Source organism: Balaenoptera ricei, chromosome 13, assembly GCF_028023285.1.
Source record: "Balaenoptera ricei isolate mBalRic1 chromosome 13, mBalRic1.hap2, whole genome shotgun sequence".
Taxonomy (NCBI): domain Eukaryota; kingdom Metazoa; phylum Chordata; class Mammalia; order Artiodactyla; family Balaenopteridae; genus Balaenoptera; species Balaenoptera ricei.
In genome coordinates, this window is record NC_082651.1 from 8425367 (window position 1) to 8444635 (window position 19269).

General features: G+C 47.0%; 1 protein-coding gene across 2 annotated transcripts in view; it reads left to right on the forward strand.

The window, feature by feature from the left end:
* The window catches only part of AFF3 (ALF transcription elongation factor 3), a 562822-nt gene that overhangs the window by 515736 nt on the left and 27817 nt on the right, over positions 1-19269 (forward strand). For both annotated transcript variants that reach the window (XM_059942557.1, XM_059942558.1), the window contains 4 exons: positions 4992-6074; positions 10656-10780; positions 14130-14331; positions 17065-17189. In XM_059942557.1, coding sequence (XP_059798540.1) covers positions 4992-6074; positions 10656-10780; positions 14130-14331; positions 17065-17189 — 1535 coding nt within the window. The remainder of the gene's footprint in view (positions 1-4991; positions 6075-10655; positions 10781-14129; positions 14332-17064; positions 17190-19269) is intronic.

Here is a 19269-nt window from a genome sequence, read left to right on the forward strand (position 1 = left end):
GTGAGGCTGAAAGCAGCCTCGGAGAAGTACAGCTATAAAGGGCTTTAAGCAGATTCTCTCTAAATGTCACTGAGATAATTACAAAGACTTGAGCTCTTTGGTGATGAAAGGAAGCACTTGCCGTTTCTTGTTTCTTCCAGCAGCTACCAGAGGCCCCTAGCTGAGGAGGAGGAGGGGAGTCAGCTAACCCAGGCCTCAAAGTTTAAGTTGCCTGAGGCCACGTGTAGCTTTCAACTCCTGGCTTCTCTATGCAGGGGGAGTGCAGGAGTGACAAGAGATGTAGCCACACTGCAGGTGACTTCTTTCTGCTGGGAAGGAATGTATTCCTTGGAATAAAAGTAAGGTTTCTTTTAACATTTTTCCCAAGGTGACTAGAGACACACGCCCTTCAGAAATACAATGAGGGAATTCCCTGGTGATCCAGTGGTTAGGACTCCGCATTTTCACTGCCAAGGGCGTGGGTGTGATCCCTGGTCGGGGAGCTAAGATCCCAGAAGCCGTGTGGCATAGCCAAAAATTTAAAAAAAAAAAAAAAAATTAGAAAAGAAATACAGTGAGTTTGCAGAATGAAAGTCGCAAAGAGGGGAAGCATTACCTGCCGAGTCTCCAAGGCATCTCTGCCTTCTTCTGGCCGAGCTGGCCCAGGACCCCTTAAAGAGAGCAGTGAGACCCCTTTTCCTTTCCCCCCACAGGACAATCCAGCTCTTTATAGCCACACACCTCACATTCTGTTGTGAAGACCTGTTTACGCTGCTTTGCAGCAGAACATTTGTGGCCCTCCTTTCCTTCCTGGAAATACCCTGATGTGAAAGCAGGAGACCCTCATGATATCCCAAGACACCTGCATTCTCCCCCTCAATGTCCAGCACTGGACACCCACTTGGCTCTCCTGAGTTTCATCCGAGCTGTTGTTTATGGCCGTAGCTGTAGAAAGCCACTGCATTTCACATGAATCACCACAGTATAACCCCTTGCCTGCAAGCTAGCACGGAAGAGACCCCGAAAACAGTATTTCCATCACTGCAGACCCCCTCTCTATGGCCTGACGTTTGCTTGCTTGTCCTCAGCCTAATTGTTTTCATTTGAGTTGTATCTTCCCTTTCACGCCCGAGCTTCACAGTGGGGAGCGCCTTGCCCTTCAGTTAGCACGTTTACACCAGCACACAGAGCTCCTTAGACTGGTGTTCCCCAAGTAAAGGATGCTGCAGGGACAAGAGCCTGGTCACAGGATTTTGAGGAGATCCAGAATAAAGTAGGTTTCACCTGTTTCTTTACCGTAGGGCATCATTCATCACTTAATTTTGCTCATGTAAACGGTGTTCTCCATTGTGGCATTTTCCAAATGTATCGGACCATGGAAACCTTTCTTTATGGGATATATGAACTCAAAGCACATTTTGGAAAATGCTGCCCTAGATTGTTCTTGAAAATCAGCAGGTACACGGTACAAGCTATTCATTGATTCAGCAGGCTTCTCCTTAATTAGGCTTCTGTGGGGTATGTGGCAGTGGGTGCTCTGAAGGGTATAGATGAAGTGGAGACTAAAGTACACGGTGGAGAGCTTATACACTAATCAGAGGGAAGATTGATCAGAGAGGAGAGTCCTGGATGGAAATACAAAGCAGCAAGCCAGGAAACAATCAAATGCACTGGGCAGAAACCCTGATGGACAGCTCAGGAAGTGGACCAGAGCCAGCAGCGTGGCAGGAAAGGGACCCCAAGCCCTGAGTTCACCCGCCTCCCCTGCCACCTAATTCTTGGCTGTTTGAGCTTCCTTGGCCACAGTTGTTTCATCCCCGAAATGGCGGATAATCCCATGACGTCTAATCTGTGACGTTGTTCTGAGGAACAAGTGATACCAATGGAGTGACAGCTCATTGTGAGTCATTATTACTAGGAGCACAGTCATAGCATGCTGTCCCCCTAACCTATTACGGGTCCTGCGAGGGATACAAAGAAGCAGAGACCTGGCCCCTGCTGGAAAGCAGTGTTTGGCTTTGTTGAAGACACAAAATTTATATACATGAAACGGCTGTGGACATCAAAAGATGCTGCAGTTAAGGATAACAGAAGGCCACAGGTATTATTTGGAGAGTTAGTGGTGTCTCCAAAAATCAATCTAATTCTATCATTTTAGGTTGAAGACTGACATTTCTCAAAAGAAACGAGGTCCCTCTTTCGTGAGGCTCCACCAGAGAGTAGTGGGAGACTGGCACAGCAGCAGGGGAGAGAATCTGGTCTTTAAGCTCAGACAAATGTGGGTTTAGCCTTGGTGGTGCCTGGTAGCTCTGCAGCTTTGGACATTCCACTTAACCTCTCTGAGCCCCATCTGCAAACTAGGGGCGACAGTATTTCTTACCTGTATGGATTCAGTTAGATGATACATATAAAGTGGAAGCACATTGTACGTGTTCTGGCGAGGAAAGATGGCTGTTAGATGATGGATGCCCGAGGAATTTGGATTTTTGTTTGAGGGGCAAGAGGCGGTCCTTGTAGATCCTTTGAGAAAGAGAATGTGATTTAGTGATGTGTTGAAAATGGTCCTTTAGCCTCATTTCTCCAGCTGTGAAGAGCAGAAAAAAATGACCCTAGAGCACATCAGGCAGTGGGCCCACACCCAAGTTCTTCAATTCTCCCTTCACTGTGAAGGCTCCCTCCAGGAAGTTCTAGTGGGAGCCTCCCTGTGAGCCGCTGTGTTTTGGCTCCAGGCATGCGTCTGTGTTCTCCCACATAAGAGATGTGAGCTGTGGGGGGCTCAGGATGCTGGGGATGAGGGCGAGCTAGTGTGAGACGTGGTGGGGGGGGCCAGTGTGAGTGGCAGGCTCTGCCATAGATGGTCCACCCTCTCCCCGTGTGTGTCCCCTTCTGCAAGGCCGCGTCAGCATCCATTCATATTACTGAGCCCCATTTATCTGGGGAAGCTGAGGCACAGAAGTCACTGACTCGCCGGTGGTCCAAGAGAAATGGGGTGGGGAGGAGACAGCCTCGGAGCCATGGATGTGTTTGCCACCAAAGTAGCCTTCAGCCACACCCAGCTAATCTCAGGGCAGGCGAGAGCTTCCCCTTGGCGAAGAAGAGGTCCTGCTGCCCTGCTTGCTCTCTTCCATCACTGTTGCGGGATGGACCAGGTCAGGTGTGCTCTGCAGGTTCCATTGTTCCCTATCTCTGGAGAAGCCGAATTAAAGCGAGGTCAGAGTTTACACAGGACGACTCAGAGGTGCAAAAAAAGATGTATCATTTTGTTCTTTTGCCTCTTGCTTGGGAGCCCTGGTCCTTTGGGTGGCATGAAAGCAAACAAAGCAGAAAGTTAAGTCAGAGACCAGACTCTCTATCAGGGTCATGAGAGATTCCCCCTCCACACCTGTATCCCAGGGGGAGGCTCCCCATCCTCAGGGTGCCAAGGAAAGGGCCTGGAATCCCCATGCTGGCCTCCACTGAAATGTCTCTAGTCATTCCCAGTCCCTGGACACCCTGCGCCGTGGTTCCCTGAAGTGTAGACAGTCTCATCTGTTTTGGGGGAACCAGCAGGATGTCCGCGGTCCCTGCCACAGCTCCAGTGCCTGGTGCCCACACTCTGTGGCCACTTCATCTTGGCCCCAGGCCCTGCTGGCCCATTAAAGGCTTCCCATCTCCCTAAGCTGTGCCCCAGACGCCTCCAGACTCAGCCAGGACCCTTGGGTCTAATATACTGCCCTCCCCTCTCTCCCCTCCCCCAAGAGCCTTGCTGCATGTGGCTATGCCCCAAGTTCTGCTCTTAATACCGACCTCACTGTTGAAAACCAAATCTTGATACATGAAAGCAAGCTTTGGGGAATTATTATGTTAAAAAACAGTGGTTTTCTCCTACAAGGGCGCCTGACTTGCTCTGGGCTTTAACCAGCCAAGTTTGAAATGCAAAGCTAAGCCGATTCTTTATTTTAGGCTGATATCTAGTCTTCCCCTGGATCATCAGAAGCCATGAATTCGTAGGGTAGAGACCATAGGGAAGGAAAAATACATCACCTTAATCACTTCAAAAATTTTCCCCATTTCACATATATTCACAAATTGATAATACTCTAGCTAAAGTTCTATACTTATCAATATACCTCTTTTCTATTAATAATCACAGATGCTGGATAAATGGACTTTTATTAGAAATCAACATTTACTCCCTGTAAAAGCATCAGTTCTTAACCTTTGAATAAGACATAGCTGCCTAGAGATGCGAATGAAAGCTATGTCCCTCTCCCCGAAAAATGCGTCTACATAACATTTCACATTCTGTTATAGGGCATTCACTGACCTCCCCCCCCCCCACAACTCCCCACCACCGCCCCTGCCCCCCCGGAGCCAATCTATGGGCCAGAGTTTAAAACCTGAAATGTCCAGGATTTGCTTTAAGGTAGCAACACTGCTTGCAGGAAAGGTTTCCATTGTCACCTCCTCATCTGAAATATTTCGGGCAATGTGTGATGGATGTAGGTTGAGGATGGAAGAACCAAGTCCAGCCATCAAAGTGCACAGGGCACACACAGGTAGTTCTTTGGGAGTTTAGTTTCCACTGAGTCCCCTTTTCTAATTCCCCCCCTCCCCCCATATTTTAAGTCTCACAAAAAATGAGTGCTTTAACACTCAGGGTCTCCAAACTACACCCCAGTTAACTTTTGTGGACTCTCAAGTTTATGTATGTCTGTATAGATATAAAAAAATATACATTGTATAACCCTCAGAAATGTTGGAAATGGGTCCTAATGAAGCACAGTGCATCCGCTTATTTTCCAAATAGGCCTCAAACTGCTGCACTGGCATTTCAGCGCCGGGGCCCAGGAAGCGGACAGCATCTCTGCACCTTGTGTGCCCATGGGTGCCACACAGCCCTACAGCTTCCACGCTCCTTGTGTTTCCAGCCCATCCATTTTCTGCCCTAAGTCCAGAGGAGAACGGCCAGGCCCCTTTTAAGTGAGCCCGTCATAAAAGATATGTGTTTGTTGCCGGTTTTCTGCTTTTAGGCCGAACCAGCGTCCTCTAACAAGTGGCAGCTGGATAAATGGCTAAACAAAGTTAATCCCCACAAGCCTCCTATCCTGATCCAAAATGAAAGCCACGGGCCGGAGAGCAATCAATACTACACCCCGGTGAAGGACGAAGCGCCAGACTGCGGGAAGCTTCCCGACAACGTCTGCCCGACCAGCCTGAGAGACAAGGACATCAAGAGCGCTTGCAAGGAGGAGCAGAGGCCGAGGACCGCGAACAAGGCCCCGGGGAGCAAAGGGGTGAAGCAGAAGTCCCCGCCCGCTGCCGTGGCCGTGGCCGTGACCGCTGCCAACGCCCCGCCGCCCACGGTGGCAGGTGCGCCCGCCGAGAGCGCGCCTGCGCCTGCCCGGAGGTCCACGGGCAAGAAACCCACCCGGCGCACCGAGAGGACCTCGGCCGGCGACAGTGGCCACCGGCCCGAGGAGCCCGCAGCCGCGGACGCGCCGGGGGCGAGCGCGGGGATCCCCCCGGAGCCCCCGAAGCCCCGGCCCTGCGGCAACAGTAGGACCAGCCACCGCAAGGAGCTGCGCTCGGCCGTAACCTGCGAGAAGCGCCGCACGCGGGGGCTGAGCCGGATCGTCCCCAAATCCAAGGAGTTCATCGAGACGGAGTCGTCCTCGTCGTCCTCCTCCTCGGACTCGGACCTGGAGTCGGAACAGGAGGACTTCCCTCTGTCCAAGGCCACTGCCGCCTCCGGGAACGACCCGAGGCTGAAGGAGGCTGCCAACAGCATCAGCGGGGGCGGCCCCCGGGCCCCTGTGGGCTCTATCAACGCCAGGACCACCAGCGACATCGCCAAGGAGCTGGAGGAGCAGTTCTACACACTGGTCCCCTTCGGCCGCAATGAACTTCTCTCCCCGTTGAAGGACAGTGACGAGGTCAGGTCACTCTGGGTCAAGATTGACCTGACCCTTCTGTCCAGGATCCCAGAACACCTGCCCCAGGAGCCGGGGGTCTTGAGCGCTCCCGCGGCCAAGGACACTGAAAGCGCGCCCCCGAGCCACGCATCCGATGCGCCCGCAGAAAAGGCTTTGCCAAAATCCAAGAGGAAACGCAAGGTAGGCGTGGAAACCCGAGGGGCTGAGGGCAGGGCGGGAGGGAGGGCTCTCCCTGAACTTGTGGGCAGCAGGTCTGCTGGTCTAGAATGTTCGCGGAGCAGGAGTTTTATGTGTCTTTCCTCAACAGACGTTCATAGAGCACTTTATATATGCCAGATACCTTTGTAAGTACTTGACATGCATTAACTCAGTTAAATCCTTAGAACTGCCCAATGAGGGAAGTATCCTTATTATTCCCATGTTATGGATAATTAAGGCCTGTCTCACTGCATGTGGAAGTAGGCGAACGGGAAATCTTCCCTGAGTGTGTGTGCAGAGGCAAGCTGGAGGCTGGGCCTGTGAGAAAAGCTAAACACGGGTGAACCCCATTCTTTGCTGGAAGGGGTGGGATCATTCATTGACTTTAGAAGCCAACAGCCTCATAGAGTTTAGTAAGGCTGTGACTGGGGTGAGGCGTGAATCTGGAAGTGCCTAGTGGGTACCGTGGACGACGGGGCCCCGGGAGCGGACACCAGCCTGGTGCATCAGAGCCAGCGGCTGTGCTCCCGTGGCATTGATCAGGAGAACTTTGTGGTGGAGACGGGCTGGGAACAGGGCCCTCAGGAGGAGGAACTTTTGAGTAATCAGAGGCTCAGGGATGAGGTGGCGCCAAAGGAGGGAAGCAAGCTGAACAAAGGCGGGTTGAACAAAGTGAGACAGGCAGCTCAGGTACTCAGAGAGCAGGACGTTTGTCAGGAGGCAGACCCAAATGCTCGGCTGTTTGGCTGTTTTTGAAGATTTTTGAGCACAGGAATAATTTAATCATAATTTAAAACCAATTTTGAGGATTTTTATCCCCTCCTGTTACTGCATCTTCAAAAGTAACTTGGATCACAGTGGAAAACACAATGCGTGACAAACCAAAGATTGTAGTCATCGTGGATGGTCCCAAATTTAGGACAAAATCATTCACAACAGTTAACACGTATATATGTCCCCATGAGGGATGCTGTTTTTGTACATATTAAATCATTTATAAAGTCCTTACAACTTTATGAGGCAAATATTATCGTCATGTCCTTTTTACAGATGAGGAAACTGAGGCTCAGAGTTCCTAAAGGGACTTGCCCCAGGTTTACATAGGTGAGAAAGGGCAGAGCCAGGAATGAAGCCCGGGTCTGTGGCTCCAGGGTCTCCCAATGAGAAGTCAACATGCGGTTTGTGCAGTATTTTCCCCACAGGACCCCTGCTCTGAGGGCTCTGTACTTGGAGTTTAATGCTTGCAGTTGCCATCTTGGACTTCTTCATTTTATCTTTGAATTTGTGTTTAGTAAGTGAAGTGCGATGGGGCGGTAGAGCCTGCGCGGTCCCACCTCCTGCCCATTTCCCAGGACAGGTTCTGCCTGCCCCGTGGCCCCTTCGCACTCCTAGCCCTGTGCAGCCTCCCCACACGCATCCCCATCCAGGGGCCAAGGCACAGGCATAACGAGGGTCGGGGTCAGGATGGGCATCTCCCCACCCCCAATCCCAGTACTGACGGGTCCTCCAGGGGAGACTGCAATCCGCAAGGGGTTGCCAGTTGGCCTTGGGGAAGGGGAAATGCCTAACTGGACTTCCTCACCCCTTGACCCAGGGGTTCCACAACTGGCTGGCGGGGGAAACCCTTCACTGGTGGGCTGCTCACAAGTGCCCTGTCGCAGGCCCAGGCCCCCCGGTACTTGGGAGTGTCTACGCATGCCCCCCAGGTATCCCCAGGCCTCAAGGACCACAATATGAAATAGCAAATAAACACACCATGACAGGTCAAGAGAGAGACTTAGAAAGACACGAAAGACAAGAAAATGTTTCCGACTTTAGTACTTTATAATGTTACTCTTTAGCTGCTTTTTTTGTGTGTGTGAGGTATAATGTAATGATTTGATATTGGTTTATAAGTATTGCAAAATGATGACCACAATAAGTCCAGTTAACGTCCATCGCTATCCATAGTTACAAATTTCTTTTCCTCCTGGTGAGAACTTTCAAGATCTCCTCTCCTAGCTACTGTCAAATATGCACTACAGTATTATTAACTATAGTCACCATGCTGTATGTTACATTACATCCCCATGGCTTATTCATTTTATAACCAGAAATTTGTACCTTTTGACCTCCTTCATCCATTTTGTACTCCCCCCAACCCCAAGCAATCAGCAGCCTGACAACATAAGCTGGGAGGAGGTTTGGTTTTTGTTTTTAGATTCCGCATGTAAGTGAGGTCGTAAGGTATTTGTCTTTCTCTGTCCGACTTATTTAACTTTTCATAATCCCCTCTAGGTCCATCCATGTTGTTGCAAATGGCAGACTTCCTTCTTCTGTTGTACGTACATATATGCCGCAGTACCCTTATCCATCTGTCTAGCCGTGGACATTTGTTTCCTTGTCTTGGCCATTGTAAATAACGCTGCAGTGAACATGGGGGTGCAGATATCTTTTCAAATGAGTGTTTTCGTTTTCTTTGGATAAATACCCAGAAGTGGGATTGCTGGATCATGTGGTAGTTCTATTTTAATTTTTTGAGCAACCTGCATCCTGTTTCCACAGTGGCTGCAGCAATTTACATTCCCACCAACAGTGCACAAGGGTTCCCTTTGCTCCACATCCTCACAGACTTATTAGTTTTAGTTTTTTTGATAATAGCCATCCTGAAAAGGTATGAGGTGATATCTCATGGTGGTTTTGATTTGCATTTCTCTGATGATTAGTGATGTTGAGCATCTTTTCATATACCTGTTGGCCATCCATATGTCTTCTTTAGAAAATGTCTAATCAGATCCTCTGCCCATTTTTCAACTGGATTTTTTTTGTTTGTTTCTTTGCTGTTGAATTGTATGAGTTCTTTATATATTTTGGGTATTAATCCCTTCTCAGATATACGATTTAGAAATATTTTCTCCGATTCAGTAGGTTGCTTTTTCATTTTGTTGATGGTTCCCTTTGCTGTGCAGAAACCTTTTAGTTTAATGTAGTCCCACTTGTTTATTTTTTGCCTTTGTTGCCTTTGTTTTTGGTGTTAAATCCAAAAAAATCATCACCAAGACTGACATCAAGCATCTTTTCCTGCTTTTTGAACAAGGCTCCCAGCATTTTCACTTTGCACTGAACCCCGCAAATCACGCAGTCAGCCCTGGCCTCCTGGGTGACCTTCCCTTCTGTGGACTTCAGTTTCTTTGTTTGTAAAATGGTGACATCTTTGCAGGGGTGTTGCCAGATTCAGATGATATAATGCAGTAATGCGGGTTAGCTCACTACATACCTACCCCTCTTTCCTTCTGTTTTCCTCTACATACTCTGCCCTCCCCCTTACTCGTTGGATTGATTTGTCCATCAGTCCCCAGGTGATTAATTGATTAATGAGTGAAACAGTCAGTCATCTGGAGATGGATGGATAAATGGACAGGCTGATGGAAAGAGAAAGAGAGAGGTATTTCAGAGATAGAAATTGATAAACATACAGACAGATTGGAAATATATATAGCTGTATAGGTATATGTAGATAGAGAGATGTGCAAAAACATATACATGCATATTCCATAATATTCTGTATTTAAATAATTTTATTATTCATGGACTTTTTTATTTTAACTTACAAAACTTCATTTACACTAAGCCTGACACTCAGCTCTCCTCATGAAATCTACTGAATCATCATTAAACTCGCACAGAGAAGTGAAAGAACATTTTCACAGCACTCTTTACTCAGTATCTGGGGTGTGAAGCCCTCGGTTTTGGGTGCTGGAGATGGGACACCGCAGACCTAGCTGCCCAGGGTGCAGAGTCTAGCCCTGCCCGAGCCCTGGAGGCCAGAACTGGGGGTTCAGAGCTGTGGCTTGGACCCTCACTGGGGGCACAGTTTCAGCGTGAGCTGCTGGGGTCCTGGCAATAGAGGCTGTGTAACAATTCCAGCTAGAGAGAGAAGGTCAACATTTCTCCATCTTTGGTGCCGGTGCTTGTCTCCTGGAAAGCTCTGCTGAGAGCCCTGAATGTGCCTGTACTGTGTTGCTGCGATCTCACCAAAAATGGAATTTGGTTGAGTGCCTGTGCATCACACGCCTAGTACACGCCTAGGTTAAATACAATCGTGGAAAACAAGAATCCAGTCAAACTACTGTTTTATAAAAATGTCCTTTGAGGCCATGAATTTCAAAAGAAAGGTCCGAGCTTGTCACTGCCCTTACAATATTAAGCCCAGGATAGGTCGCTATGCCTTGTTTGGGTACCAAGAAGTGCCAAAGGGAGGGACGCTGAAGCTCTGGCGGGACCCCAGAACAGGTCTTCTCTGGAGGGTGGAATCTGCCTGTTGGTAAAGAAGCGTTCATCGGTCACAGTGGTCCCTCCCGAATTTTGATCTTCGTGTCATGCTGTTTCCTCTCAGTAAGCTGACAGATTTCTTGCTTGTTCACGGGGTAGCTGATGGGGAACCCAGGCCAGGGCCGAGAGTGCTGCAGCCACATTGGTGCTCAGGATGTTGTCCGGAGAAGCCCAGTGAGCTGGTTGGTGATGGGAGCTCGCTGTGATCCCTTGAAATCGGAAGCTGATTGGTTTTTGCTTCTTTCCGTGCAGTGTGACAACGAAGAAGACTACAGGGAGATCAAGAAGGCTCAGGGAGAGAAGGAGAGCTCTTCACGACTCACTGCCTCTGCCAACAGTACTTTGTCCGCAAACCATTGCAACGTGAATGTCAACAGGTACTCACGCTCCCAGGAAGGCAGAAGCAGCTGGAGGCGTGTCTGGGTCTGAGAGGCACATGCCTACTGGGGGAGAGTCGGATTTTTGAATGACTGCTCTGCTCTGGGTCTCCACGTTACCTACCAAGCCTCTTGGGCTCCTTCATCAATAGAAATTGAGAAGAGGCCAGACAAGAAATTCAGACAAGGCTTTACTGGGGCTCATGCTGTAGCACGAGGGAACAAAGACAAGTAACAGATTCCCTTGCTCGCTGTCTGATGGGGGGCAAGCTGATTCCTTAAATGGGGTGAGGGTGGGGTGGGGCCAGGGGTCAGGCTGGAGGGGTGGCTTAGGAGGTCTGTTCACCCCCTTGGCGGCGTTGAGTGCAGGGTGCATGTGCAGTAACCTACTTTTGCTCCTGACACCCTGCTTTTTTGCTCCCGACTCCTCAGAAGTGGCAGTTGGGTTTTTGGTCTTTTTGTATCTTGTTCATAATTTGTTCCAACTGCCCCGTGCATGCAGTTATTTTTAGTCCCTTGTAGTTTCTTTGTATTTTGTGGCTCAAGGAGATGTTTGTCCAGGTGCAAGCACTGCAGCAGAGGGTCCCAGGTCCCAGCCTGTCTCATGCAGACTCGCTTCCCTTGGTTTAACCCAAGACTAACCAGTGTGCCTGGACGTGTGCTTCTTGTCACAGCTCCAGGTGCGCTGGAAGTACTTCTTTATAACAAAAGACCAGTTACTAGTTGCACACAGTTCTAGCCTTTCAAAAACACACCCTCCACTCTGAAAACTTACAAACTGAATTAATAGCCAGTAAACCCGTGAGAACACTAAGCTAGTTACACAAATGAAAAATATAAACTTGAGCAGAATCTCCATATGACACACCTAAAGGCGTTGGGTGTAGACTGAATTTGCGGTGATAGACAGGATCCGGGTCTCCGAGGCAAAACGGCCACCAAGTCCCTCCTGTCAAGGTGTTCCAGAGAGACCCACGTGGCACTGAATCCCCTCTGTGACAAAGGCTTCCTAGCAAAGCAAGGTTCCAGATATTTATTATAAGTGAGCAGCTTATCATCAGTCATAGAGAAGTCCTTTCCATTTAGAAATAGCACAGATCAGAAACCACTTTATCCTCTGCTAAGACACTCCTCACTCTCCCTGACTGTGTACATAGAATTTTTAAGGGGAGATTAATGTTTCAGCGCAACACATAAAAATGTAAACTGAAAGGTTAGGAGAAGATGTAGAGTGGTACTAAAACCCAGAGAGGAAATTGGAGAGCGAGGGTGCCTGAGCACAGGCCCACTGCAGTGTTAGAATCACCTTGGGAAGAAGGGCGAGAGCCCTTGAAGGTCTGAGCAAGACAGAGCAGCACACACAAGCTGGCCAAGCCCACAGTCCTCTGTGCCAAGCAGATGGTATCCCAAAATATTGAGGAAACGTGAATGGGGAAAATACAGCTCAAAAATGTCTCTTTAAATGTGTGATAGAGTTATATATGTGCTTCTTTGTTAATGCCTTAAATAACCTTTCTAGCAGATCTAGTAATGACCCTAATTTCTAGTAGTGATGAGTGTAAACCATATTTCAAGGTGTCTGCAACAACTGATAAGGCATGAAAATATCTGTGATTTCCACTGGCGACACAATCACAGGTATTACTAGCAGTACTCCTGCTAAACCACTACTCTGGTTTCTTGCCTTCATTCATAATTAAAGGAAATGCTCAGTTTCGGTGAGAGGTTAAGGAAAGTGAAGATGCAACTTCTTTTCCATGCTAGTGCAGGGACCCCAGGATACAAGCTCTTGCTCTAGAGCTTTTGCTGGCAGAGCCTCCTGGCTCTGATAGTTTCACTTATGTTAAGTAAGGACTCGATGCATATGAAAGTGCTTTGAGTTTTTCTTGGAAAGGTGGCCTGTGTACCTCTGGAATTGTGATTACCACTGTTGAGCTTTACCTGTGTAATAAGACAGTCCTACATATATGGTGATTGCCCATCCCAAAGATGCGACCCCAAGAACGTTTCAAAGTTACTTTGGTCAACTTGAATAGATAAACTTATAATGATGAAGAAGAAATAATCATACGTTCATGACAATATTTAATGTAATAATTTAGTTTTCTGCAAACATTTAAAATCATGTAGTATGTAAAATAATTGAGACTTAGAAATAAGACTTTTTCACTCACATGTCAAGAAACAATTATATTCAGACGGTTCATATCCGTCTTCAACATCAGTGTTTTCATCTTCACTGGCTGAGCCACTTTTGACTCGTCCAAGGCAGTTTTCGAGAACACACCTTCTCACTGCTAAGTTGTTGGATGCACAGTACTTTTTGAACCAGAAAGCTGTCATCAGAAATTCTCTCCCTACACAGATCTGTTTGCATAACATTAAGAACCTTGGCTTCTCATTTGTTCTAGAGGCCTGTGTTTGTAATTTCTACACTGTGACCACCAACTAAGGAAATTGCTTAAAAATAAAAAGTGACTTTAATGGCTTGTTTGCAGTGGTAGTCAACACATGCAATTAAGAAGTCACAACTACGGGAATAATGACTAAATCTTTGTTAAATGAATTTATTTTAACTGACTCTACCAGGCGACTTCTAGAAGCATCCCAAATTAGCAATGATTGAGTTTATTTGAGGCTAATGTGTCTTCCCCCAATTTTTGTTTCAAAGTAAAGTAACGGAGAGAGCCCTATCAACATAATATACATTGCAAAGACTCAAATATGACTCCCTTCTCTGATGGTCTTTGGCAGCGGGGGGATTTATATTCAGGTATAGACAATAGTTTGGAAGGTAAAATAAGGAGCTAGGAATCAGAAAATGTCATTTCTAATGACAGTTTTCTATTCTTTGTTTATTCTGATCAGTGCCTGGCTACCTAACAATTAGAAGGTGGGTTCATGCTTGGTTATTCTGTGATTCTGTTATTCTCCATATAATAATTAGTACAAGCTCAGGTGTTAGCAAAAGTCCTTTTGGAAGTGGAGATCTCGTGTATAATTTGAGTTTCCCGTTACCTGCTGTTTACACTTGTTAGGAAAACAGTAAGTTGTTTGTTGTGTATTTTGAGATCCTTGGATGAAAAACTTGGGAAATGAAGTTATTATTATGCTTAGTCATTTAACTCCAGAATTACTATTTTTTTCTGGGAGGACGAGTAAAGAAACAATGAACGAAATTTGTTTATTGTTTGTTATGGTCCTAATGCCATAAAATCGTTTCCTGGCATAATAATGCCAATAAACGTCTTCCTACCAGCAGGTTTTAAATGGGAGGGTCACATATAAAACATTTACCTTGCCATGTGCTGAGTGTGTGACATTCCATTACTGTGATTTCCTTTTACAGCTTGGCCATCCCAATAAATAAAAATGAAAAAATGCTCCGGTCACCCACCTCACCCCTCTCCGACGCATCTAAACACAAATACTCCGGCGAGGACCTGACTTCCCCCAGCAGATCCAACAGCAATGGTTTGTTCACTTCCGCCTCCTCCAACAAAAAGCATAAGGCTGAGAACCAGCTGCAGACCCATGGTGGAGACCTCACGGTACGCTGACACTCTTCTGCCCCAATTAAAACACGAGTGAAAATGAGCACACCCCTCTACTCTGCCTCTAGCCCAGCACAGTCCGAACACAAGCTTTTTTTTTTTTTTTAATTGCAACTTCAGGAAAAGCTCTTGCTTTATTATTCCAAGTAAATTTTCCCAGGTAAAATAAATGTCCGATAGTTTCTGGTATGTGGGAAGATAATGTTTGTTAAAGTCACAGGAGGCCTTATTGACAGAAAGCTTGGCTGTATAAACAGCACAAGTTGAGAACAGGTTTAATCTCCAAACCTATTAGACTGGATGACGTAAGATCAGTAACAACCACCTTGCGACATTGCAGGAGGTCTCATTCCCGTCGGAGGTCGAGGAGGCCCACCTTGGTAAGGGGGCCCCATTGGCGGTCCCTGCCCACATGGCGGCGTAGCAGCAGGAAGGTAACCTGGCGTGCCTTGAGGAAGACCACCGTACTGACCGTGAGGCGGCATTGGGGGTCTCATTCCTTGTTGCTGTGGGATGCCTGGCTGTGGAGGCATCATACCTCCATTTGGTCCAATGGGTGGATTACCAATGGGAGCCTGTCCTGGTCGAGGAAGATTACATTGATACGTGGTGACCAGCGAGGTCCCGCAAAGCAGCCCTAAATGCTGGTCTGGGAAGACCTGGCAAAGCAGCTGCTCTTCGCCTCTTGCACAGGCAGCTGCCGAAGAAACGGAGGAGGCATTTTAAGCCTCTTCTGCTTAGGAACACTCTTTGGAGGACTTCATTTCCCATCCTGAAAAGAATTAGCCCTAATGTCACTCTCCCAGGACAAAGTAAATTGGGAGTTTTGGACCAACCAATCTTTATATTTGAAAAGATTTCTTGCCCTGGGGCAGAGCTAAAGCTGGGATTGGAGCCCAAGGCCAAAGTTGCAGGGCTCCCCGCTGCCCTCAGTGGCCAATGTGGGACAGCTGCCACCAGCCCCCTTCCAGTGACTTTGTCAAGGGTGCTTCCAACACCCTGTATTCCCCTGGGAACCTGGCTTCACCTCTAGCCTCATAGCTTAGTCACCATGTGACCTTGGGTCAGTTACTTAATCTCTTGAGCCTGTTTCATTTGCAAGACGGTGGTGTAAGATTTAAATGAGGCAGAACCCTCTAAAGAACCCAACCCCTATGGACCCCTGTGCAGCTAACACTGCATGTAAGTTCCTCTTTCCTGCCACCCTCCATCTAACAGCGGGCGGCCCTGGACCGTGCATCCTCCGGGTACATTATTTAATGCCAAACTCTCCCCCCTGTGCCTCTCAAAGCCAGTGGGGCTTTGTGAGGCAGGGAGAAATGAGACTTGGCAATAGGACTCTGCAAAGAAAGTGGGGGAAGGCAGCATTTCATGCTTTATTCCATGAATTAAAGAGGCAAAAGAAGTTGGTAGATGGTCCGGCAAGAGCCTAAATCTTACTGAACCATCAGGAAATTAACCCCTTTATGCACCCTCATTTGGGAGCAATTATCTTTAGTTCTAGGATACACGAATCTGAGAAGACCATATTAGAAAAAACAAATAAAAAGCTAACAATTCCAATTTTAAACCAAACACAACGTTTCTTTGCCTCTAGATCCTTCAATCACAAGCAGCTATGATGTGCAGAGAATCGTAAACCAATTATAGACTTTATTGAGGCATTCTTTCACTGAACAGGTGTTTATCAAGGAAGTATTTATTGTGTCCCAGGCACTTTGCTACATAACAGAGATGCATTGATGATCTAACGGGTTCAGTCTCTGCCTGCAGGATAGCTTACAGTCTAGCTGGGGAGAGCCACTTAGAGCAGGGCTTGCACACATCCGTTATTTACTACCCTGCATGCCAGAAAGGAAACGCCCAGAGTCCTGGAGGCTCTCGTAACAAGGAGGCTTGATCTACGACGCATAAAATCGGTCCATATTTAAAGAAGCATTGATATACACTCCACTTTAATTATTTCAGAGGAATCCATTTGAATTTCCGAACTAAAAAAGGGGTGTTTTATGATCCAGACCTTCAACACACCATAGGTGCTCTCTATAATGTCTGTATCTCCAGGAAAAAGGATGTTTCAGTTTTTCCCCAGATCAAGAGTGTTCCTTCTTAAAACACATTTTAAATCATTTCTAGTGATTGCCTTTGGCTCTTCCTGTTCTTCACAGACAGCTGATGAGAACCAGTCACTTGTGACCTGAGTGACCTCTTTTGTGAGGGATGATTATAGCTCAGCGGTTCTGAGAGCTTGGGTCCTGGACCGGCATCACCTGGAACTTGTTAGGAATGCATGTTCTCAGGCTCTTCCCCAGACGTACTGAGTCAAAGATGCTGGCGGTGAGGCCCAGCTGGCTGTGTGTTAATGGTGATTCTGATGCAGTCCATTTGGAGAACCATGGGTCTAGCCAACTGGGAAGAGTAGGAGCCTGAATCCTAAGCCCCCAGCCTCCACGCACAATAGCCATCTGAGCTTGGGCGAGTTCAGGATCTGGATCTGCCTGAGTGGGCACACTGAGAGTTCCCTTTTGATGTCGTGGGAATGACATTCGACGTCGTATGTAAAAGCCTCCAGCTTGAGACCTGTAATGCAAGTATTTCTTCTTCTTTATTTCAACAAAGAAAGCGCCATCAGCTCTAACCTAGGACACAGAACACAAGCGATTCTAACAGGTTGCTCCTTCAGCCAGGTGGCCAGTTTCTCAAATACAGGTGTGTTTGTTTGTTGTTTAGAAAGCGGCTCACAACAATTCTGAAAACAACGTTCTCCACAAGTCACGGCCACAGACAGAGCCATGGTCTCCAGGCTCCAACGGCCACAGGGACTGCAAGAGGCAGAAACTCATCTTCGATGACATGTAAGTGTGGACTCTTGGTTGATATGGTGAGGCCAGATCAGTGGGAGCAGGGAGATGGTTTAATATGCGTCTCATTCACATTTCTGTCATGTGATCTGATCTGTTAAATGTCACCCTCTCGAAGGGAATTGCAGCTTCACTCCAAGTGTACCCCTGAGTCCTGGGGGGCTTCTGAGTGAATGGAACAACCAGTGCTAACATGGTTGCATCCAGGATGTCAGAAAACTAAGCTAAATGGCATCAATGAGTCATATTTCTAAGCCCCTACATTTGGGGTTGTATGCTACCAGAAAGAGAAGCATTTTTTGTTTTTGTACATTATAACAGGCAAAGAATAATAGTGATTCACTCCTGAAAGCTTTTTTTTCTCTAAAATGCTGTAGTCTTTATAAAAGTGTAAACAGTTCTTATACAGGAGAAAATATCCTGTCATCCATCTCCCAATCCTAATACTGAAACCCAAGTATTAGTTCCGTTCCCGGCATCAATTTAAGAGGAGGAGAAACAAAAGAAAATGAATAAATGTAACATCCTGGAATGCTCTGGAGATGCTGAAAATGACAAATGAGAAATGATAACATGATACTGAAAATTATTTAGGCTCTTGGGGAAAAAATATGTGTCAAGGACAAGCCTGGAAGGCGGCAGGGATGGTTTCAAGAGTTCGGCTTGAATCCTCCTTTCAATTTTAGCTGTTCACCAAGCGTGCAGTGTGTGTCTGTTTGAGGCACGCCCTTAAATCCCTGGAGAAGCGGGCGCCAGTGAGAGAACACCCTGCTCTCTGACTGTTGACAGTCTGGCTGAGGGGACAGACTGTAAGCCACGAACCTCACCCAAAGTCAGAAAATAAAATGGTGCTGAATGTGTCTGAGTCCCAGCTTCCTAATCAGAAAAAGTGATTGTCATGACAGGCTCTTCCGAGATCCAGTGAGATGGTCTCTCCTGAGCGTGATCACCTGGAGAATTGAAAGCTCGGCACAGTGGTGATGACTTTTCCACCCTCATCTCCCTCCCGTCCTACTTTCCAATCCTAACTTCACCCAGAGTATAGACACCATCAGTTGATTCACCTCCGAGAAACAAGAATACCGAATTGTAGTCCTCAAGCCCTGCTTGGACTTCATTAAGCTACTTAGGGCACAGACTTTGAGGGTTGAAAGCCAAATCCACATTTTTTTGTTTCTTTATTGAACACGTTCCCAGATCATTGGATTTACGAAAGTGTAAGGGTGGCCCAGGAGGACGTGTGTTTTTCTCCTCTTCCCGTGGCTGCCGCAGCTGCACTCAACTCCAAGCACGCTCTCTCCTGACCCTCAGCATCTCCCCTTCCCCTCCTCGCCGCTGCCCTGGGCATCAAGGGAGGTGGTTATTAATCCCCGGGGTGGGGGGCGTGTAATGGGAGTACAATCAGGCGGTCAACTCCATATATAATTAGGGTTTGGTGGTGTAAATTGTTCCAGGGAGCTTTAACCGTTTGCAAAAACAGGAGATTAGAATTGTGTTTAATGACAGTGTGGAAATTTGCATTCAGAAGATATAGCAATCTTTTGATTTTCATCTTAATTAAAGATGCTCTTCCTAATATTAAGAAGCAAATTGAAGTAGTTATATGGATGGGTCAGCCTCCATATCGTTCAGGCTGCAACCCAGTTCTTTGAGGAATTAAAAACAATTATACTTGTCTTACAAATCAAGTCTTTATAAGAATGGAAACGGGGCTTTAGACATCACTCAAAGCCCACCTGTCATTTTTACCAGTCCCAAAACTGCCCTTATTCATCTCAAGAAGCTTGCAGAGGGGGAGGGATGGAGTGGGAGTTTGGGGTTAGTAGATGCAAACTATTATGTATAGAATGGATAAACAACAAGGTCCTACTGTATAGCAAAGGGGACTAGATTCAATGTCCTGAGATAAACCATAATGGAAAAGAATATAAATAAGAATGTAAATATATATATATGTATAACTGTGTCACTTTGCTGTACAGCAGAAATTAACACAACATTGTAAATCAACTATACTTCAATAAAAAATAAATTTAAAAGGAAAAAGAAAGTTGCAGTTATTATAGAAGATCTG